The sequence below is a fragment of the Buteo buteo genome, chromosome 9, assembly GCF_964188355.1.
Source record: "Buteo buteo chromosome 9, bButBut1.hap1.1, whole genome shotgun sequence".
Taxonomy (NCBI): Eukaryota; Metazoa; Chordata; class Aves; order Accipitriformes; family Accipitridae; genus Buteo; species Buteo buteo.
This window is the reverse complement of record NC_134179.1, coordinates 45034238-45049444: the sequence shown is the minus strand read 5'-3', so window position 1 is coordinate 45049444 and position 15207 is coordinate 45034238. Positions and strand designations below refer to the sequence as shown.

The 15207-nt window shown below is 64.9% G+C and overlaps 3 protein-coding genes across 7 annotated transcripts; 1 reads left to right on the top strand and 2 right to left on the bottom strand.

Moving 5' to 3' along the window:
• Positions 1 to 188: 188 nt before the first annotated feature.
• LOC142034741 (transcription factor CP2-like protein 1) lies at positions 189 to 3921 on the bottom strand. The gene is made up of 15 exons (XM_075036483.1): positions 3767 to 3921; positions 3508 to 3659; positions 3330 to 3403; positions 2419 to 2524; positions 2240 to 2346; positions 1999 to 2151; positions 1666 to 1776; positions 1479 to 1576; positions 1350 to 1404; positions 1155 to 1248; positions 987 to 1077; positions 779 to 870; positions 571 to 716; positions 323 to 374; positions 189 to 256 (listed from the first exon to the last, which is right to left on the bottom strand). The coding sequence occupies exons 1-15, from the start codon at positions 3847 to 3849 to the stop codon at positions 219 to 221; spliced, it is 1452 nt and encodes a 483-aa protein (XP_074892584.1). The 5' UTR covers positions 3850 to 3921; the 3' UTR covers positions 189 to 218.
• An 895-nt stretch (positions 3922 to 4816) lies between these two features.
• On the top strand, positions 4817 to 8234 carry STAC2 (SH3 and cysteine rich domain 2). 5 transcript variants are annotated; one of them, XM_075036931.1, is made up of 11 exons: positions 4817 to 4986; positions 5275 to 5467; positions 5585 to 5682; positions 5994 to 6075; positions 6203 to 6300; positions 6386 to 6452; positions 6531 to 6586; positions 6804 to 6901; positions 7010 to 7061; positions 7278 to 7415; positions 7550 to 8234. In XM_075036931.1, exons 1-11 carry the CDS (start codon positions 4894 to 4896, stop codon positions 7643 to 7645), a joined length of 1071 nt encoding a protein of 356 aa, XP_074893032.1. In that variant the 5' UTR covers positions 4817 to 4893; the 3' UTR covers positions 7646 to 8234. The 5 variants fall into 5 exon arrangements, with proteins under 5 accessions (XP_074893032.1, XP_074893029.1, XP_074893030.1 ...); XM_075036928.1 differs by lacking the exon at positions 4817 to 4986 and having other exon boundaries at positions 5142 to 5467; positions 6386 to 6449; XM_075036929.1 differs by lacking the exon at positions 4817 to 4986 and having other exon boundaries at positions 5143 to 5467; positions 6386 to 6449; positions 6534 to 6586.
• Positions 8235 to 9739: 1505 nt separating this feature from the next.
• Positions 9740 to 12698, bottom strand: RPL19 (ribosomal protein L19). Its single transcript, XM_075036471.1, has 6 exons — positions 12610 to 12698; positions 12062 to 12168; positions 11479 to 11601; positions 11139 to 11259; positions 10662 to 10772; positions 9740 to 9939 (listed from the first exon to the last, which is right to left on the bottom strand). The coding sequence occupies exons 1-6, from the start codon at positions 12612 to 12614 to the stop codon at positions 9816 to 9818; spliced, it is 591 nt and encodes a 196-aa protein (XP_074892572.1). The 5' UTR covers positions 12615 to 12698; the 3' UTR covers positions 9740 to 9815.
• Between the last annotated feature and the right edge of the window lie 2509 nt (positions 12699 to 15207).

Genomic DNA, 15207 nt, shown 5'->3' with positions numbered 1-15207 from the left:
CGAGCTGGCAGCCGGAATGGGACCCCTTCTTCTCGCCCCTCTGCGTGAGGGGCTGAGCGAGCCTGGCAGGGACGGAGGGAGGGCGAACGGTGTTTGGAGGATGGGGTCTCGGGGACGGTGCCAGCCTCGGGCTCCTCTCTCCATCCCCACACGTCTCGCTCCGGCACCGGTGGGAGATGTCCCTTCCCAGGGGTGATGCGGCTCCGGGGGGCCGGTTCCTACCGCAGCACCAGGTGGTACCCCTCGGGGCCGGGCGCTGCCCAGAGACGCGGCTCAGCCGGGGCCATCGACCCCTGCCCGCAGCCCCTGGCCACCACGTTACCTTTGCCAACGGCCACCACGAAGCAGGTCTCGTCCAGGAGGTTCCTGATCATCTGCGGGGCCGCGACACGAGGTGAGGGGGTCCGGGTTGGGGCTGAATGTCCCATCCCGGCGCCCAGACCCCCATCCCGCTGCAGCAAAGGGCACCCGTGGGGGCTGAGTCTTGCTGGGAGCAGGTTGGAGACCCCGAGGGACCAGGATGGCTGCGGGGTCTGGCACTGCCCCGATGTGTCCCCCCCTGGTCCTTACCGCATCGCTGACGAGGATGTGGATGCCGGAGGGTCCCTGGCGGGACACCCGCAGGATCTGGCCCGCGGGCAGCCCCAGCAGCTCGGCCAGTTTCCCGGTCAGCTCGGCTGTCGTCAGCTCTTCCAGCTGCACCTCCTGGTACAGCCCTGGGGACAGTTTGGGGACGGGGCAGTGAGCGCGGACCCTCCGCCCCAATACTGCCCCGCACCGACCCACGTACCTGAGCATCCGTCCTCCGCACCCTCAGCCCCACCGGCGGGCTCCCGCGACACGTAGAGGGTCAACCGGGGCCGCGGGCACCTGCGGAGGCAAAGAGGGGTCTGGTGGGGGACGCAGGATCCGGCCAAGCACCACGGAGGCTCCCGGGGGTCCCCGGAAAAAGGGACCGAGGATCCCAGCGGGACGTCCGAGCCCACCTGCCCATCAGCGCGTTGCAGAGGCGGATGCCGTCGGGGGCTCCGCAGATCTGGATCAGGTCCCTGCGGGAGAGCTTCAGCAGGTCGGCGCCTGCGGACAGGGGAGCTCAGGGGGGGGCTCTGGCTCTGCTCCCCCCCAGCCCAGCCCGGCACTGCCCGCGGCCTCACCTGCAAAGTTGGCAAAGATCCGGGCGTAGGCAGAGAAGCGGCACTTGTGCAGCCACTGCTGCGTCTCCAGGGGGGATGCGCAGGGGCTCAGCGCCTGCCGGCAGCAGGATTGGAGCCTCAGCCGGGGCATGAACCGAGCGGGCAAGTTCTCAGCCCAGCCAGGCTCTCCTGGGGGGGGCCAGACGGCACCCTCACCTCACCAGGACTCTCCGCGGGGCTCTCGGCAGCGCAGGCGGGCGACGCGCACACCCTGCGGGGAGCGGGACGGGGCTGAGCAGAGGACCCTGGCGGTGGGTGGGGGTCCAGGGGGGCCCCCCCGCTTACCTCTCGGGGCTCAGCAGCTTGAAGGAGTGAGGAGATGGCAGCCCCGGGGTCCCTGGGGGGCTGTGGGGTACCCCCAGCGTGTCCGGCCATGGGGCACACTGAGGATGGAGGGAGGGTGGTCAGGGGATACAGGGTCCCGGGGGGGGCACCCCGACCCACAGGGAGGGGTACCAGGGCCGAGTCCCACCTCGGCCAGCACCGTGCTCTCGTAGGCTGGCTGGAATTTCTCCCGCTCCAGCGCCGGCTGCTTCTCCACCTTCTCCCGGTCCGTCTTCTGCTTTCTGTCGGCCCCCTTGGGCTGTGCCGGGGGCCGTGAGTGCAGCCCCGGGACCACCGCCACGGCGGCCAGTGGGGACCCCTGACCCCCCCCCTCCATGCACCCAGATCCCTTGAGGCACCCAGACCCCTGGGGTGCTCCGACCCCCATACACCCACACTCCCGTGCACCCGGACCCTGGTGCATCCAGCCCCCCAGAGCACTGGTCACCCGGGGGTCACTGGTGCCCCCCCCCCTTGATACCTTGAACACCTTGATGAGGCAGCTGGCGGAGTGGAGGTGCTCGGGGGGGTCCCCCTTGCCCCCCACCCCAAAGGTGTCGATCTGGATGCGGAAGGGGACGCCTTTCTCCCCCCCGTTCTTCCGCAGCGTGAACTCAGTGCTGATGCAGTGAACCTGGCCGGGGACAGCAGGGTCGGGGGCGGCCGCCGTGGCCCCCCCCCGGCCCCCCCACTCCAGCCCCCCGGCCAGGCCTGGCTCCCACCTGCACGAAGACGGACGTCCGTCTCGAGGGGTCCCAGAGGAACTCCACCGTGTTGAGCAGCGTGGGATGGATTTGGGGTTCGAGGATGCCGACGGAGAGTGGGATGTCTGCGGGAGGGGGGGTGAGCACGGCCCCCCCAGCCGCCCCCCCAAACCCCCCCGTCTGCCGCTGGCACTCACCGATGTCAAGGATGCGATCGCCGGGTCGGCTCCACCGCCAGCCCTCCAGCTGCTGCTGCTCCGAGTACTGCAGCCGCCGGTCGTGGAAGACCACCCGCACCACGCTCTGCGCCGCAGGATCAGGCCCACGCCACCAGCCACGGCTGCGGGCTGAGCCCACGGCCACGGCCTCTTGCCCCGTGGAGAGATGGGGCTGGACTGGGGCTGAGCTGGGGCTGGACTGGGGCTGAGCTGGGGCTGAGCTGAGGCTGGACTGGGGCTGAATTGGGGCTAAACTGGGGCTGGACCAGGGCTGGACCGGGGCTGGACTGGGGCTAAATTGGGGCTGAACTGGGACTGAACTGGGGCTGAATTGGGGCTGAGCTGAGGCTGAACTGGGGCTGGACTGGGGCTGAGCTGAGGCTGAACTGGGGCTGGACTGGGGCTGGACTGGGGCTAAATTGGGGCTGAACTGGGACTGAACTGGGGCTGAATTGGGGCTGAGCTGAGGCTGAACTGGGGCTGGACTGGGGCTGAGCTGAGGCTGAACTGGGGCTGGACTGGGGCTAAATTGGGGCTGAACTGGGGCTGGACTGGGGCTGAGCTGAGGCTGAACTGGGGCTGGACTGGGGCTAAATTGGGGCTGAACTGAGGCTGGACCAGGGCTGGACTGGGGCTGGACTGGGACTGAACTGGGGCTGAATTGGGGCTGAGCTGAGGCTGAACTGGTGCTGAGCTGGGACTGGACCAGGGCTGAACCCGGGCTGAGCTGGGGCTGGACTGGGGCTGAGCTGAGGCTGCGCTGAGGCTAAACTGGGGCTGAACTGGGGCTGGACTGGGGCTGAGCTGAGGATTAAGGTCAGAGCTTTGCCCCAGGGTGTGCCCCAAAGCATCACCCCAGGTTTTTGGGGGGGTCCCCACCACCGGCTCACCTTGAGCATCCTCCGTCCCTCCCCGCTGGGGTCCGCCCGGGGGTTCCCCATCATGCGGATCTCATACGACTGCCCTGGGGGGGGGAGAACACACCCCTCAAAAGTGGGTGCTTGAGTCCCCAGAGAGGGGGTCCCACCGCCCCCCCAACGTGCCCCCAGAGCCCCCCCCCCAGCTCACCCTGGTTGAGGTAGGTGAGGGTCTCCTCGTGGTGCCGGACGGCGGGAGAAGTGGGGGCGCAGAGCACGTACTGGAAAGCCGGGCAGGGGGGCTGCGAGGTGGAGATGCCGTTGGGTTCCTCCTGCTTCAAGTAGGGCAACACGGGGGGGTCCCTGCAGGAAACACCCCCCCCCAAGGCGGGTGGGTACTCAGCTGTGCCTCAGTTTCCCCAAAAGCAAGGGATGCTGTAGGATTTTTTTTTTTTTTGGGGGGGGGGTACCTGAGCAGCCCAGGGCCGGAGATGGGGTACATCTCCCCAGGACTGGACCAGTAATGGTCAGGTTGACCATGCCAGAAGAGCATGGTGGGGGTGTCCGGGGGGGGGACACGGACACACGGACGGACACACGGACACACACACAGAGGGTGCCAGCAGGGAGGGACAGTTTGGTGTCCCCCCCCCACTTTTATAGGCACAGGGAAGGGCGGTGAGAGCCCAGTTTGGCCCAGTTGGGTCCAGTTTGGGAAGGGAGTTGACACTAAATAGTGAGGGGGGGGGGGGTGTCCTCCTCCTGTGTTTGTCGTCAATACAGAGTGGGGGGGACACCGGGGGGGCTGTGTCCCCCCCCAGCCATGCCCTGTCCCCTTGTCCCAGCCCAGCCAAGGACATCTGCCCCCCCCCTTGTCCCCGTGTCCCGTCCCCCCCCCCAGCCATTCCAGTCCACCCTGTCCAGGGCGAGAAGCCAAGGCCGCCCTGTGCCAGCCCGCGCGGCCCCCGCTGCATCTTAATTTCTCTAATTTCACCCAGATTTGGCTCATTTTGGGGAGAAAAAGGGGGGCTGGCACTAACACCCCCCCAGGTGTCAATGGGGAGGGGGGTGTTAATTGGGGAGGGAGGGGGATATGGGTGCTGCTCCCCTCCCCTTGGGTGTCGGGGAGTGGGGTGTCAAGGGGGGGGGTGTCCCTGGGTGTTGCCCCCCCCCATGGTGCAATTGGGGGGGGTCTATGGGTGCTGTCCCCCCCCCCCAGGGGGTAATGGGGGGGTGTCATGAGCGCTGACACCCCCCCGGGATATCGGGGGGGGGGAATGGATGCTGCCCCCTAAGTGTCGGGGGGGGGTGTCCCTGGGTGCTGCCCCCCCCAGGCTGTCCATGGGGGGTCCCCCCCAATGTCCCCCCATAGACGACGCCTGGTGATGGGGGGGGCAAGCCCCGCCCCATGGGGGCCGGCAGCCAATGGCCAGCCAAAGATTAGCATATCTCTCCATCTCCCTCCCGCCCCCCCCAGCCCCGCTCGGCGGGGTGGGGCCGGCGACAGCTTGAAGCGCGGTGCTGTCGCGACCGGGTCGCGGCGCTGTCGCGACAGCGAGGGGTGGGCGGGGGGGGTGGGAAGGGGCGTGGCGGGCGCATGACGGAGCTGCCCGGGGAGAACGAACCGGCGGGCCCCCCCGAGCCCCCCCTGCCACCACCCACCGGCCCCGGGACCGGGCACGGCACCAAGGTACGGCCGGGGGGGGGGGGGAGCAACCGGGGGGGGGTGTCTGTGCATGGGGGGGGCTCAGCCGCTTTGGGGTGTCGCTGGCCCAGCCCGGGGGGGGTCAGCGGACCCCCCCCCCGGGTACCCCCATCGCCGGCCAGGCTGGGCTGGTGCAGCGGGAGCAAGAAGGGGGGGGGGTGTCCTGCTATGGGGGGGGGGGATCCCTGGCACCCTTGGAGGGATCCCCACGGGATTGTTGTCACCCCTGGGGGGGTCCCTGCCACCCCGGGGGGGGGGTTGTCCCTCCGGCAGATGCAGCGGCTGAAGCGGTCCCTGTCCCTCCGGACGCTGCTGCGGAGCAAAAGCGTGGAAAGCCTCTTCCCACGGCCGGGAGGGGGGGTGCAGGGCCCCGGGACCCCCCCGTCCCCCCCCCGGACACACGGCTTCCAGCAATACGTCTTTAAGAAGCATTGCCCCTGCGAGCTGTGCCGGCAGCTCATCGCAGGTGGGTGCTGGGGGGGAGGATGATGATGATGATGATGTACCGGGGGGGGGGGCAGCCCCCTGCCCCTGGTCGTGACACCCCCCCCCCCAAAAAAAAAAAATAAATCTCTGCCTGCAGGCAACTCGCGGCAGGGCCTGCGGTGCAAAGCGTGCAAGGCCGGCGTGCACCTCTGGTGCTCCGAGGGGATCTCGCACCAGCAGTGCCCCGGTAAGACGGTACGTGCTGGGGGGGGGGGGGGGCACACACACAAACACACACACAGCCCTGCCAGACCCCCCCCCCCGACCCCCCCCCACAGCCCCATCCGCGGGGGGGGGGGCTGCAGGCGGCGGGGTGCGTGGCCGCGCACACGCGTGTGAGCTGGTCCGGGTGCCCACGGGCACGTGTGAGCACAGAGATGTGGGTGCGTGTGCAAGCAGCGCCCCCCCCCCCCATCCCCGTGCACACGAGGGTCCCCGGCCCCCAGGGGTACACTCAGTGTCCCCCCCTTTTTTTTCCCCCCCAAACCCCCTGTTTTTTCCCCCAGGCCACCTCTTTCCACCGCAATTTCAGCTCACCCCTGCTGCTGCCGGAGCAGGGGGGCTCCGGGCAGGGTGAGCCCCCCCCAGGTGAGCCCCCTCACCCCGGCTGCACCGCAGAGCCAGCCTGCACCCACCACGGGGTGCGCCTTCTCCCTGGGGAGAAGGTTGGGGGACACCCTGACACCCCCCTGTGTGTCCGTCCCCCCCCCCGCAGACCCCGGCGCGAAGGTGGACCCGGTGTACGAGGCGCTGCGGTTCGGCACCTCCCTGGCACACGGCAGCGGCCCCACGGAGCTGCCCCCCGCTATCCAGGTACCCCCCAGAACTGGGGAGGGGTGTGGGGGGGCAATGTGGGGGTGGAGGACACCCCCCCCCCCAACCCCTCCCTCTGCCCTAGGGTGACAAGGCAGCAGCTGGGGAGGAGAGCGGGGACCCCCCGAGCAGCGGCGGGAGCCCAAGCAGTGGTAAGGGGGTGACATTGGGGTGGGGGCCAGGGTGGGGGTTCAGGGCTGACTTTGCCCCCCCCCGTCTGTCTGTCTCAGCAGCTCTCACCCCAGCAGAGAGGGACAGTGTGGAGGAGAAGAGCCCCAGGCAGCAGGTGGGGGTCTGGGGGGGGGGGGGGGTCAGGATGGGGATGAAGGGAGGGACCGGGGGTCTCGGGTGATGCACCGGGGCCGTGGGGCAGAGGGATGGGGTGTTGGGAGGGGGCTGTGGGGCAGAGGGATGGGATGCTGGCACGGGGCTGGGGGTCTGGGCTGGGGGCCGGGCTGGGGGTCCAGGCTGGGGCCGTGGGGCAGGGCTGGCTGTGTCCGCAGGCTGCCCGGGGGCCGGCGCGGCGGGACGGGGCACCCATGTTCTCCTACGTGGCTCTCTACAAGTTCGTGCCCCAGGAGCACCAGGACCTGGCGCTGCAGTGAGTGGGGAAGGGGTCGGCAGGATGGGGGGGGGGGGGACCGGACCCAGGGGGGGGCAGCGGAGGGGGGTGACATCCCCACGCTGCCCCACGCCTCCCTCCCCCCAGGCCCGGGGACAGGGTCACGCTGGTGGACGACTCCAACGAGGACTGGTGGAAGGTCAGGGGGGGCCGTGGGGACTATGGGGGGGGGTGTTTCTGGGGGGTGGGTTGTGGGGGCTACGGGGGGTGGGTATCTCTGGGCGGGGGGGGGAACATGCCAGGGCAGCCGGGAGCCTGGGGGCTGGTTCCCATGGGCAGCCCTGGCACGTGCCAGGGCATTCACTGGTGTAGCGAGCGCTGGGGGGGTCTCAGCCACCGCTCGGCCGTGCCGCAGGGGAAGGTGGGCGACCGGCTGGGCTTCTTCCCGGCCAACTTCGTGCAGCGTGTCCGTCCCGGCGAGAGCGTCTGGAGGAGCTGCCGGGCCGTGCAGGGCGACAAGGAGCAGGGGCGCATGAGCCTCAGGGAGAACCAGGTAGGGAGGGGGGGACCCCACTGGTGCCAGCAGCTTGCCGCTCCGGGGTGCACCGAGTTGGGTCCGTCGTCAGCGGGGTGATGCCACCAGGGCTGTGCCCAGCTGCCCGTCCATCTGTCTGTCTGTCTGTCCAGATCTGTGTCGGCGTGGGCAGGACCCAGGGCCTTGTCCGAGTGACCAGCGGGAGGAAGCGGGGGCTGGTCCCTGCCGAGGCGCTGACTGAGATCTGAGGGGGGGCGGCAGCATCCAGCCCCCCCCCCCCGGTGTCCCCGTCCCCATCCCGGCACCACCGTCTCCCCTGGATCACCACACCTCAGGAAGCCCCGTCGGGGCGGTACTTGAAACCCCCCCCCCAGCCCTGAGCCATGCCCGGGGGGCCTGTCCCCAATGTCCCCATCCCTCAGGGGTCCAGCCCAAGGCATGTGCCCTGCTGGCACGGGGCAGGGGACACGGGGGTGGCCCCCCCCCAAGGGTGGCACTGCCCATGGACGGGGCACCCACACGGCTGCTCCTAAACCCCCACATGTGCGGCCCCGGTCTGCGTGGCGGGGGGGTGGTGTGTGTGTGCACGGCAGCACGGGTGTGCAAATCCCCATGCGCACGCGTCGGTGCCGCTCCACACGCACACTCCAGAGCCGTACACGCCTGTATCTGTGCACTAACACACGCGTGTGCAGCTCCATGCGCACGTGTCCTGCCCGGCTGCTGCACGCTCGGCTCGCCCAAGCAATAACTGCCCCCCCCACCCGTGCCCGGGCAGCACTCGGACCCGCTCCCGGGATGCTCCAGCCCGAGATCCTAAATTAAAAAGCTGCTGCCGCTGCAGTGTTGGTGCCACCGGATCATTTTTTTTCTGTGCCGGCCGGAGGACCTTTGGTGGTGCCGTGTGTCTGGGCAGAGGGGGGGGGGTGCGGATGGTTCCCCCCCCCACCCCAAGCGCTGCCAGGGTGCCCATCCCTTTGTCTCGGTGCCATCCTTTTGGGGTACCACGTGCCACCCGCCGTGGACACCGGGGTTCTTTTCTGGCCGCATGAGTCACGCTGCGCCCGGCCGTGGTGAGTCACCATCGGTGGAGCCGGCGGCAGGGCCAAGGACAGAGCGGGCACCGGGGGCACGTCGGGGTGTCCTGACACGGAGGGGGGGCTGACACAGGGGGACATGGTACTTGGGCATGGCGTGGGGCACATGCCGGGCATCGGGGGCAGACCCAGCCCCATGCCCAGCTGGTCCCATCACCTGTGTGATGAGGTAGGAGGGTCTCAGCTGTGTTTCCTGTGGGTGGGGACACCCACCCCCCTGTTTATAAAGCCCCAGCTAGCCCCAAGGGTGGTGCAGAGGTTGTGGGGGGTCTCTGCCCTTGCAGTATGGAGGGTCCCCAGGGTGGGGATGGCAGCACCCACAGGCATCGAGTTTGGTGAGGAACCGCTTGGGTGAGTGTGGGGTGTCTGGAAGGGCCAGACCTGGCTTTGGGGGGGGTCCCTGGTGTGAGCTCTGGCCCCTTTACGCCGGTGCCTGGGGGCACGCAGACCCCCGCCCCTTCCCATCGTGTCCTTGCCCTGTGCAAGTCCCATCCTGCTCAGTGCCGTCCTGGCACTGCTCCCAGCTGAGCTGCAAGGGCTGCCTGAGGGGCTGACAGGGTGGCTGTGGGTGCAAAGCCCCCCCAAAAGCTTTCCCTGACAGCTCTGGCCCCAGCCCAACAGCATGGGTGTGGGGGGCTGCAGCCCATCTCCCTGCTCAGTGGTCTCCAGCCCACCCCTAAGGACCAGCAGAGGATCCAGAAGCTCCAGCTGAAGGTGTTGCTGAGCAGGGACGTGCCCAAGCCCCAGCACTGCCCTGAGGAGCTGCTGCCTGTCCCTGCCTGGGCCAGGGAGCCTCGGGAAAGGGCTCTGGGGTGCAGTGGGTGGCAGGGGCAGCCCCCCCAGACCCCTTCTTTTCTCCCACCAGAGCTCAGCAGGGCAGCACTGTGCAGCAGGCAGAGGTGTCACAGCCCTGCTCAGGAGGGGGAAAGGCAGCTGCAGTTGCAGCACTGCCGGCGCAGGACCTGGCCTCTGCCTGCACCACTGCCCTCCCCAGCCGGCCCTGGGGCTGCCTGGCCCAGGACCAGGGCTGGTGTCAGCAGGACCGACTCGCTCCGACCCATGTTATCCCTCTGCTGTCAGCCCCATGGGCCACGGCTCACCCGTACCCCAGGAACTGCCCAACCAACTCATTTGGTTCCTAACACGCAGGACAGAGCCAGCACCAAGGTGGGGAGCGGCAGTTCTTTCCCAGCCCTTCCCTCCCAGTTCCAGAAACCCAGGAGAGAGAGTGAGCACAAGACCAGGTAGGAGGAGTCCCGCATGTGGTGTTTTACTGAACAGTTGTGGATGGAAAACACTATGTACACAAGACAGCCAGCGTTTACTTCTTGGTCTCCTCCTCCTTGGAGAGGGTCTTAATGATCTCCTCCTTCTTGGCTTGCAGGCGTTCCTCACGGCGCTTACGAGCCTCCTTGGTCTTGGACCTGCGAGCTTCGGCCTGGTCACTGCAAGAAGTTAAAGAGTTAGTGAATACGCAGCGATCACCTCAAAACAGCCTCGAGAAAGCCTTTACCACTGGCCCTGGTCTCCTCTTGCTCCACAGGATCCTGGTCTACCAAACCAGCTGCTGAAGTAAGTGCTCACATGCCATCCACAGCTCTTAACTAGCTCCCACCGGTGTTAACCTGGTCCTGCTCAGCCCCAAGCAAGCACGCTGGGCTCTGCTGCCCTCCCGGCCCCACACCACCAGGCAATTTGTTCTGGCCAAGGAGGAGCTGTGATCCTGGCTCTGGGGACTGCCTCATTCGGGCTGGCTGGGGTCATACATCTTTACGAGAGACCAAAGTTAAGATATCGGCTTTTTTTTTTTTTTTTTTCCCAAGTCCACAGCAGGATTTTGAAATCCATTGGCTCTTATGTCTCCTCATCTCCCCTTGTCAACCACTTACTGATCTAAGCAGCTGGATCAGTAATCCTACCAGTTTACAGCTCTATGAGCAACTAACATCTGCTCCGCCTGCAGTGGAATGCACAGAGCTCTGCCAGAATTACGTATTTTCTCTGCTTCAAGCCAGCCCTACCCAGTTTTGGTTTGATTCTTCACCAGGGCTCTCGATAGAGCCACCAGTGACAGAAACCACCTGGAATTACCTGCCTGCAGAGTTATTAAAAAAAAAAAAAATCCACAACCTGCAAGACCAAAGCTTAATAGTGAGGCAGCACTTACGCCAAGAGCTTCTTGCGAGCTTTATCTGCCTTGAGCTTGTGGATGTGCTCCATCAGGATCCGCTTGTTCTTGAACACGTTACCCTTGACCTTCAGGTACAGGCTGTGATACCTAATGGAGCAGAACAGAACGGACTGTAAACGAGGCTGCCCAGGAGATCAAACCACCGTGCAACTTCCAGACACCCTGCACCCCTCCTGGCACCGAGCAGCAATGCACACGAGTGTGCTGTGAAGAGCAGGGTCACTCTGAAGCTGCTGCATTGGCTCTTCCCTCCTCCAAGCAGGCAGAGTGCTTGCCTGGAAAACTACTGGGATTACTCCAGAGCAGCTCTCTGGTGCCATGCTTCCTGGAGGGGATTTCTTTTCACCAATCTGCACACCAAGGAGCTGGCTGCAGAAGCTGCATACAGCAAGAAAGGGGTATCTAAGCACGTGGGCACGCGACCCAAAGCTAGGCATGGCACAGCAGGCTTACATATGGCGGTCAATCTTCTTGGACTCCCTGTATCTGCGGAGCAGGCGCCTCAGAATTCGCATCCTCCTCATCCACGTCACCTTCTCGGGCATACGAGCATTAGCTGTACCCTTTCTCTTACCTAGAAAGGGAAAACAGGATGAGAATGAGGCCAAATTTCTGAAAGTTGAACAACATGCTTTTGCTGAAGTGCTTAATCCTTCTCTTCAAGAAAATTATTGACATATACGCTGTCTTTTTTAGGCCCTACTACAAGACTCTTGGAGATAGTTGCTTAATATAAGCTTGTCGGTGGACCACGCAGCATGGAAAAGAGACATTTCTGGGAGCCAGCACTTACCGATGCCCATGTGCCTGCCCTTCCGGCGGGCCAAAGTGTTCTTCCTGCATCGGGCACGAGAGTGAACGGTCACGGGTTTGCGGATGATCAGACCATCCTTAATCAATTTCCTGATCTGCTGACCTATAGCAAGAAACTTCACATTCAGCATCTTAGGTGCAATGAGAAGATGCATTAGGCAAGTACAGACTCCCATCTGGCTTGTACAAAAAGGATCCAACGCAAAGGACAAGCCAGACTTTCCCCCAAAGCCCCCTCATGCTGCTGTAGTTGCTCCTTCCCCCTCCCATTTCTCCCTCACTAGTTATCTCAGAGGACACCACGTACTAACCCCACTACCAAGAACTCACCAGGAACCATGTTCTTGTCGGTGCACCGAGGAACTCCGTAAATCCTGCTGATGGACTCATTTCCACTTTGAAGTGCAAAGCAGTTGCCCAAGTGTCAGACTTTTACCTAAGCCAACCTCATTCCTAACGAGCTAGTCAAAAAGCCTCTTTCTGTATGCCTGACGCATCCCTTTTCCACAGGACAACACAAGCCACGCATAGCATGGCCGTGTCCGTGAGAGATGGTTACTTACGCGAATTAGCGTTGGCGATCTCATTGGTTTCGTTGGGATCCAGCCAGACTTTCTTTTTGCCGCAGCGCAGCACGCTGGAGGCCAGCCTCTTCTGGAGCCGGAGCATACTGCGGAGAACCACGGACACAGCTCAGCACCACGCTCCTTCCCGCGGCCGGACGGTGCTTCCGCAGCGCCTGAAGGCCCGGACAGCCCGCAGCGGGTCTGCAGGCCGCAGGCCGCGCTGCTGCAACAGCACGACGGGGAAGGGGAAGCGACCAAAGGCCACAGGGCCCGAAAACAGCGAGGTCAAACCCCGCTCAGCGGTCCCTTCCCTCGGGCTCCCCTCGGCCCGGGCCCCGGCCGCCATTTCGCCCCCTCCCCAGCGCGCGGCCCAACCGCCATTTTCCCCCGAGGCCTGAAGGAGGCCGCAGCCACCTCACAGGGTCCGGAGCCTCTCTGTAGCGTGGCCGAGAAACCCCCGTTATTGAGGCCACCCCGTCGATCACCCCCGCTCCCCGTCATTGCCGGGGCAAGCCCGGCGAAAGCAGCAGAGCTCGGCTCCTCACCTCATGGCGGCGGCCGGGCGGAGAGGAAGAGGCGGCGAGCCTGGCCCCGCCCACAGCCAGCGTCACGGGGAGCGGCACGTACCACCCCGCGCCCGCTCCGCTCCGTCCCCGCCGCCTCGGAACGGCCCCGAAGAGCGGCGAGAGAAGAGCCGCGGTGGTGTCACGGGTGGGGTGAACAGACGGGGGTCGGGTCCCGCTCGGGACGTGGGGGAAGAGGAGCGTTTCCTTCCTCGCACCACCCCCACTCCCTCGCCGCGGGGTGGTACAGTCCGCGCCTGCGCGGCGGGCAGGGGGCTGGGCGGGTTCTGCGCATGCGCGTCGGCGGCTACGGGGCGGCCCGTGGGTGGTGGGTGAGCTGGGAGGCGGCTGGGGAGCACTGGGCCGAAGTGGGCCTGAGCTGGGCTGGGGGGTCAGGGGTGTGCCGGGGGGCCGCGCAGGCAGGCTGGGGCGTGGGGGGCGAGCTGCAGGAAGCTGGAGAGATGCCCTCTCCCCGCCGGTGGGCCTGCTGGGGCGGGCAGCGCAGGGCCGAGGGGCGCCGGGCCCAGCCCTGCCCTCGCTGCGGCCCCCCCTTCACACCGGGGGCTGCCGGAGATTGTCCCCAGCCCGGGTTCAGGCTTGTTGTTAGACCTGAGAAAACCCGGGCGTAGGTTGTCCCTCATCGCCCTCCCCGCCTGGCCGGGAAGCTGTAGGTTAGGAAGAGTTTGTCACGTTGCTTTTCGTAGCAAGAAATGGGATGTCCGTTTGTCCGGCGTTGGGCTGCGGTCGTTGCTTTTTTCCCAAGAAGTCACCCTAAAGGGCGGGGTGAATGTCCAGAGGTTGGTGCAGGAGAGTGGCGAGCTGGGATCTCAGATCCTGCTTCCTTTCCGCTGTGGATCAAGTTCCACCTCTTTTGCAGTGATTGGGTTATGGTGCTGCAGAGAAAATTCGTATTTTCCTGTAAAATAACCTCTTAATAGGGGTGGTAGCAGGGCTGCAGCGAGGGCTGGCGTTGGCAGAGAACCCAGTATTTTGCTGTCGAAGACACGACTGAGGTCTGGGCGTATCGGTGGCACCATTTTGTGGTTGGAAACAGGCACAGACAGGCTGAATGATGTTTCATGGCACTCCCAGCCAGAAATGCCTCCCCAGAAAATGCCGTAGCGAGGCTTGAAATGGGCCCGGTGGCAACTGGCATCCTTTGTGTCAGAGAAATGACCCAGGAAAGTACTGGAGCCTCTCCAGGACAGATTGGTGAAGAGTTCCTGGAAGAAGGGAATGCTTGCAAAATGATAACGCATAGATTGTAACTGGCCTAAAAACACAGGAGTTTCTTCATGACTAAACTCCCACTTTAAAGCAAACTTGTCCAGCAAAAATGCTGCATTTTAACCGCCCCGATGTTAACTAGTGCCCAAATTCATCATTTTGCAGCCATTCTTTTCCCTCCTTCCTTTCAACCACTGAAGGTTGCGAGTGGCTGGAGAGCGAAAGCCCCCAAAAGCGCCTCGTTAAACACCCAAGACAAGATGCTAACGGTTCCTTTTGAATCTGGCGGCCGTAGCACAGTCAACATATGGCGTGAGAAGAGGAGCCGATGGCAACAGATTTTTGGTTCATTTTGAGAGAAAAACACAGATAAACACAGGCTTTTGCTGTTTAAAAACTGACTCATCATTTTCATAAAACAAACAGCAAAATCTGGAGGCTCCTGAGGCAGGAGAGTGGCTGGGTTTTAATTACCGGCCCAGGAGCGGCTCTGGGGTTTTGCTGCTGGAAATCAACGTCCTGTAGAAGATTTTGGCCAGTTGCGTGGGCTGGAGACAGGAGAGTGTGTATACCTTCATACCTATACGGGAGGGGGTGTGTGTCCCCAAGTCCTATGGAAGTGTCCCCTTGTGCTCCGTGCTTTCCAGGGGGACAGGGATGAAAAGACTGGTCTGACCCCAGATTCGGGGAGAGGTTTTAGCTCGGGTAGGGATGCTGCTGCTTGAGCACATGCCCCTCCAGCGAGGTCCGCGGAGATCTGCCATCCTTCCTCCACCTGCCCCATTGCATTCCGCACCGGACCGGCATGTCCGTAGCCCGCCGAGTTTGCTTGTGCTCGGAGCAGCGGGCAGGGGCCGAGCGGGCACCCCGGTGAGCCCCTGCGAGGGGCCGCGCTGGCACGCCGTGCCCCCGGCAGCGCAGGCAGCAGCAGTGGGGGGGTCTGGGGAGCAAAGCAGCTCTGGCAGCGGGAAGGGAGAGATGCCGTAATTGCGTTATGCTCTCACACAGCTGCCTGGGAATGGCGTACTCGCCCTCCGCCTCCGGACAGGCTCCCTGCTGGCAGGGCCCCCGCTGCCTCTGCCCTGGCACCCAGCTCTGCCTCCCCAAAACGCCCTCACCGGTACCTTCTGCCCCCCTTCGCAGACCCTCCACAGCTCTTGCACCGGCCACGTGGCCCAGGCCTGAGCAAGGTGGGCAAAGCAGGAGCCGGGCAGGCTTTGGCATTGGGGGGGTCAACGAAGTCCCGACACCCCGAGCTTGACCAGGCACATGGCGCAGAGCTGGGCACGGTCGGGGCTCCGGCGTTGTGTCCCGGGGTCGGTGGTCCCAGGCTGCGCGACCTTGGGCAGCTCA

Coding starts and splice junctions, on each gene's coding strand:
- LOC142034741 (XM_075036483.1), bottom strand. CDS start 3,849: ATGCTCTTCTGGCATGGTCAACCTGACCATTACTGGTCCAGTCCTGGG. Junction 1,405..1,478: donor AAGCTGCTGAGCCCCGAGAG/GTAAGCGGGGGG, acceptor CGCTCCCCGCAG/GGTGTGCGCGTCGCCCGCCT. Junction 1,249..1,349: donor CCGCGGAGAGTCCTGGTGAG/GTGAGGGTGCCG, acceptor TGCTGCCGGCAG/GCGCTGAGCCCCTGCGCATC.
- STAC2 (XM_075036926.1), top strand. CDS start 5,170: ATGGGGGGGGGGGATCCCTGGCACCCTTGGAGGGATCCCCACGGGATT. Junction 6,301..6,385: donor AGCTGCCCCCCGCTATCCAG/GTACCCCCCAGA, acceptor CCTCTGCCCTAG/GGTGACAAGGCAGCAGCTGG. Junction 7,062..7,277: donor CCAACGAGGACTGGTGGAAG/GTCAGGGGGGGC, acceptor GCCGTGCCGCAG/GGGAAGGTGGGCGACCGGCT.
- RPL19 (XM_075036471.1), bottom strand. Junction 10,773..11,138: donor AAGAAGATTGACCGCCATAT/GTAAGCCTGCTG, acceptor CTGCTCCATTAG/GTATCACAGCCTGTACCTGA. Junction 9,940..10,661: donor GCTCGCAAGAAGCTCTTGGC/GTAAGTGCTGCC, acceptor AACTTCTTGCAG/TGACCAGGCCGAAGCTCGCA.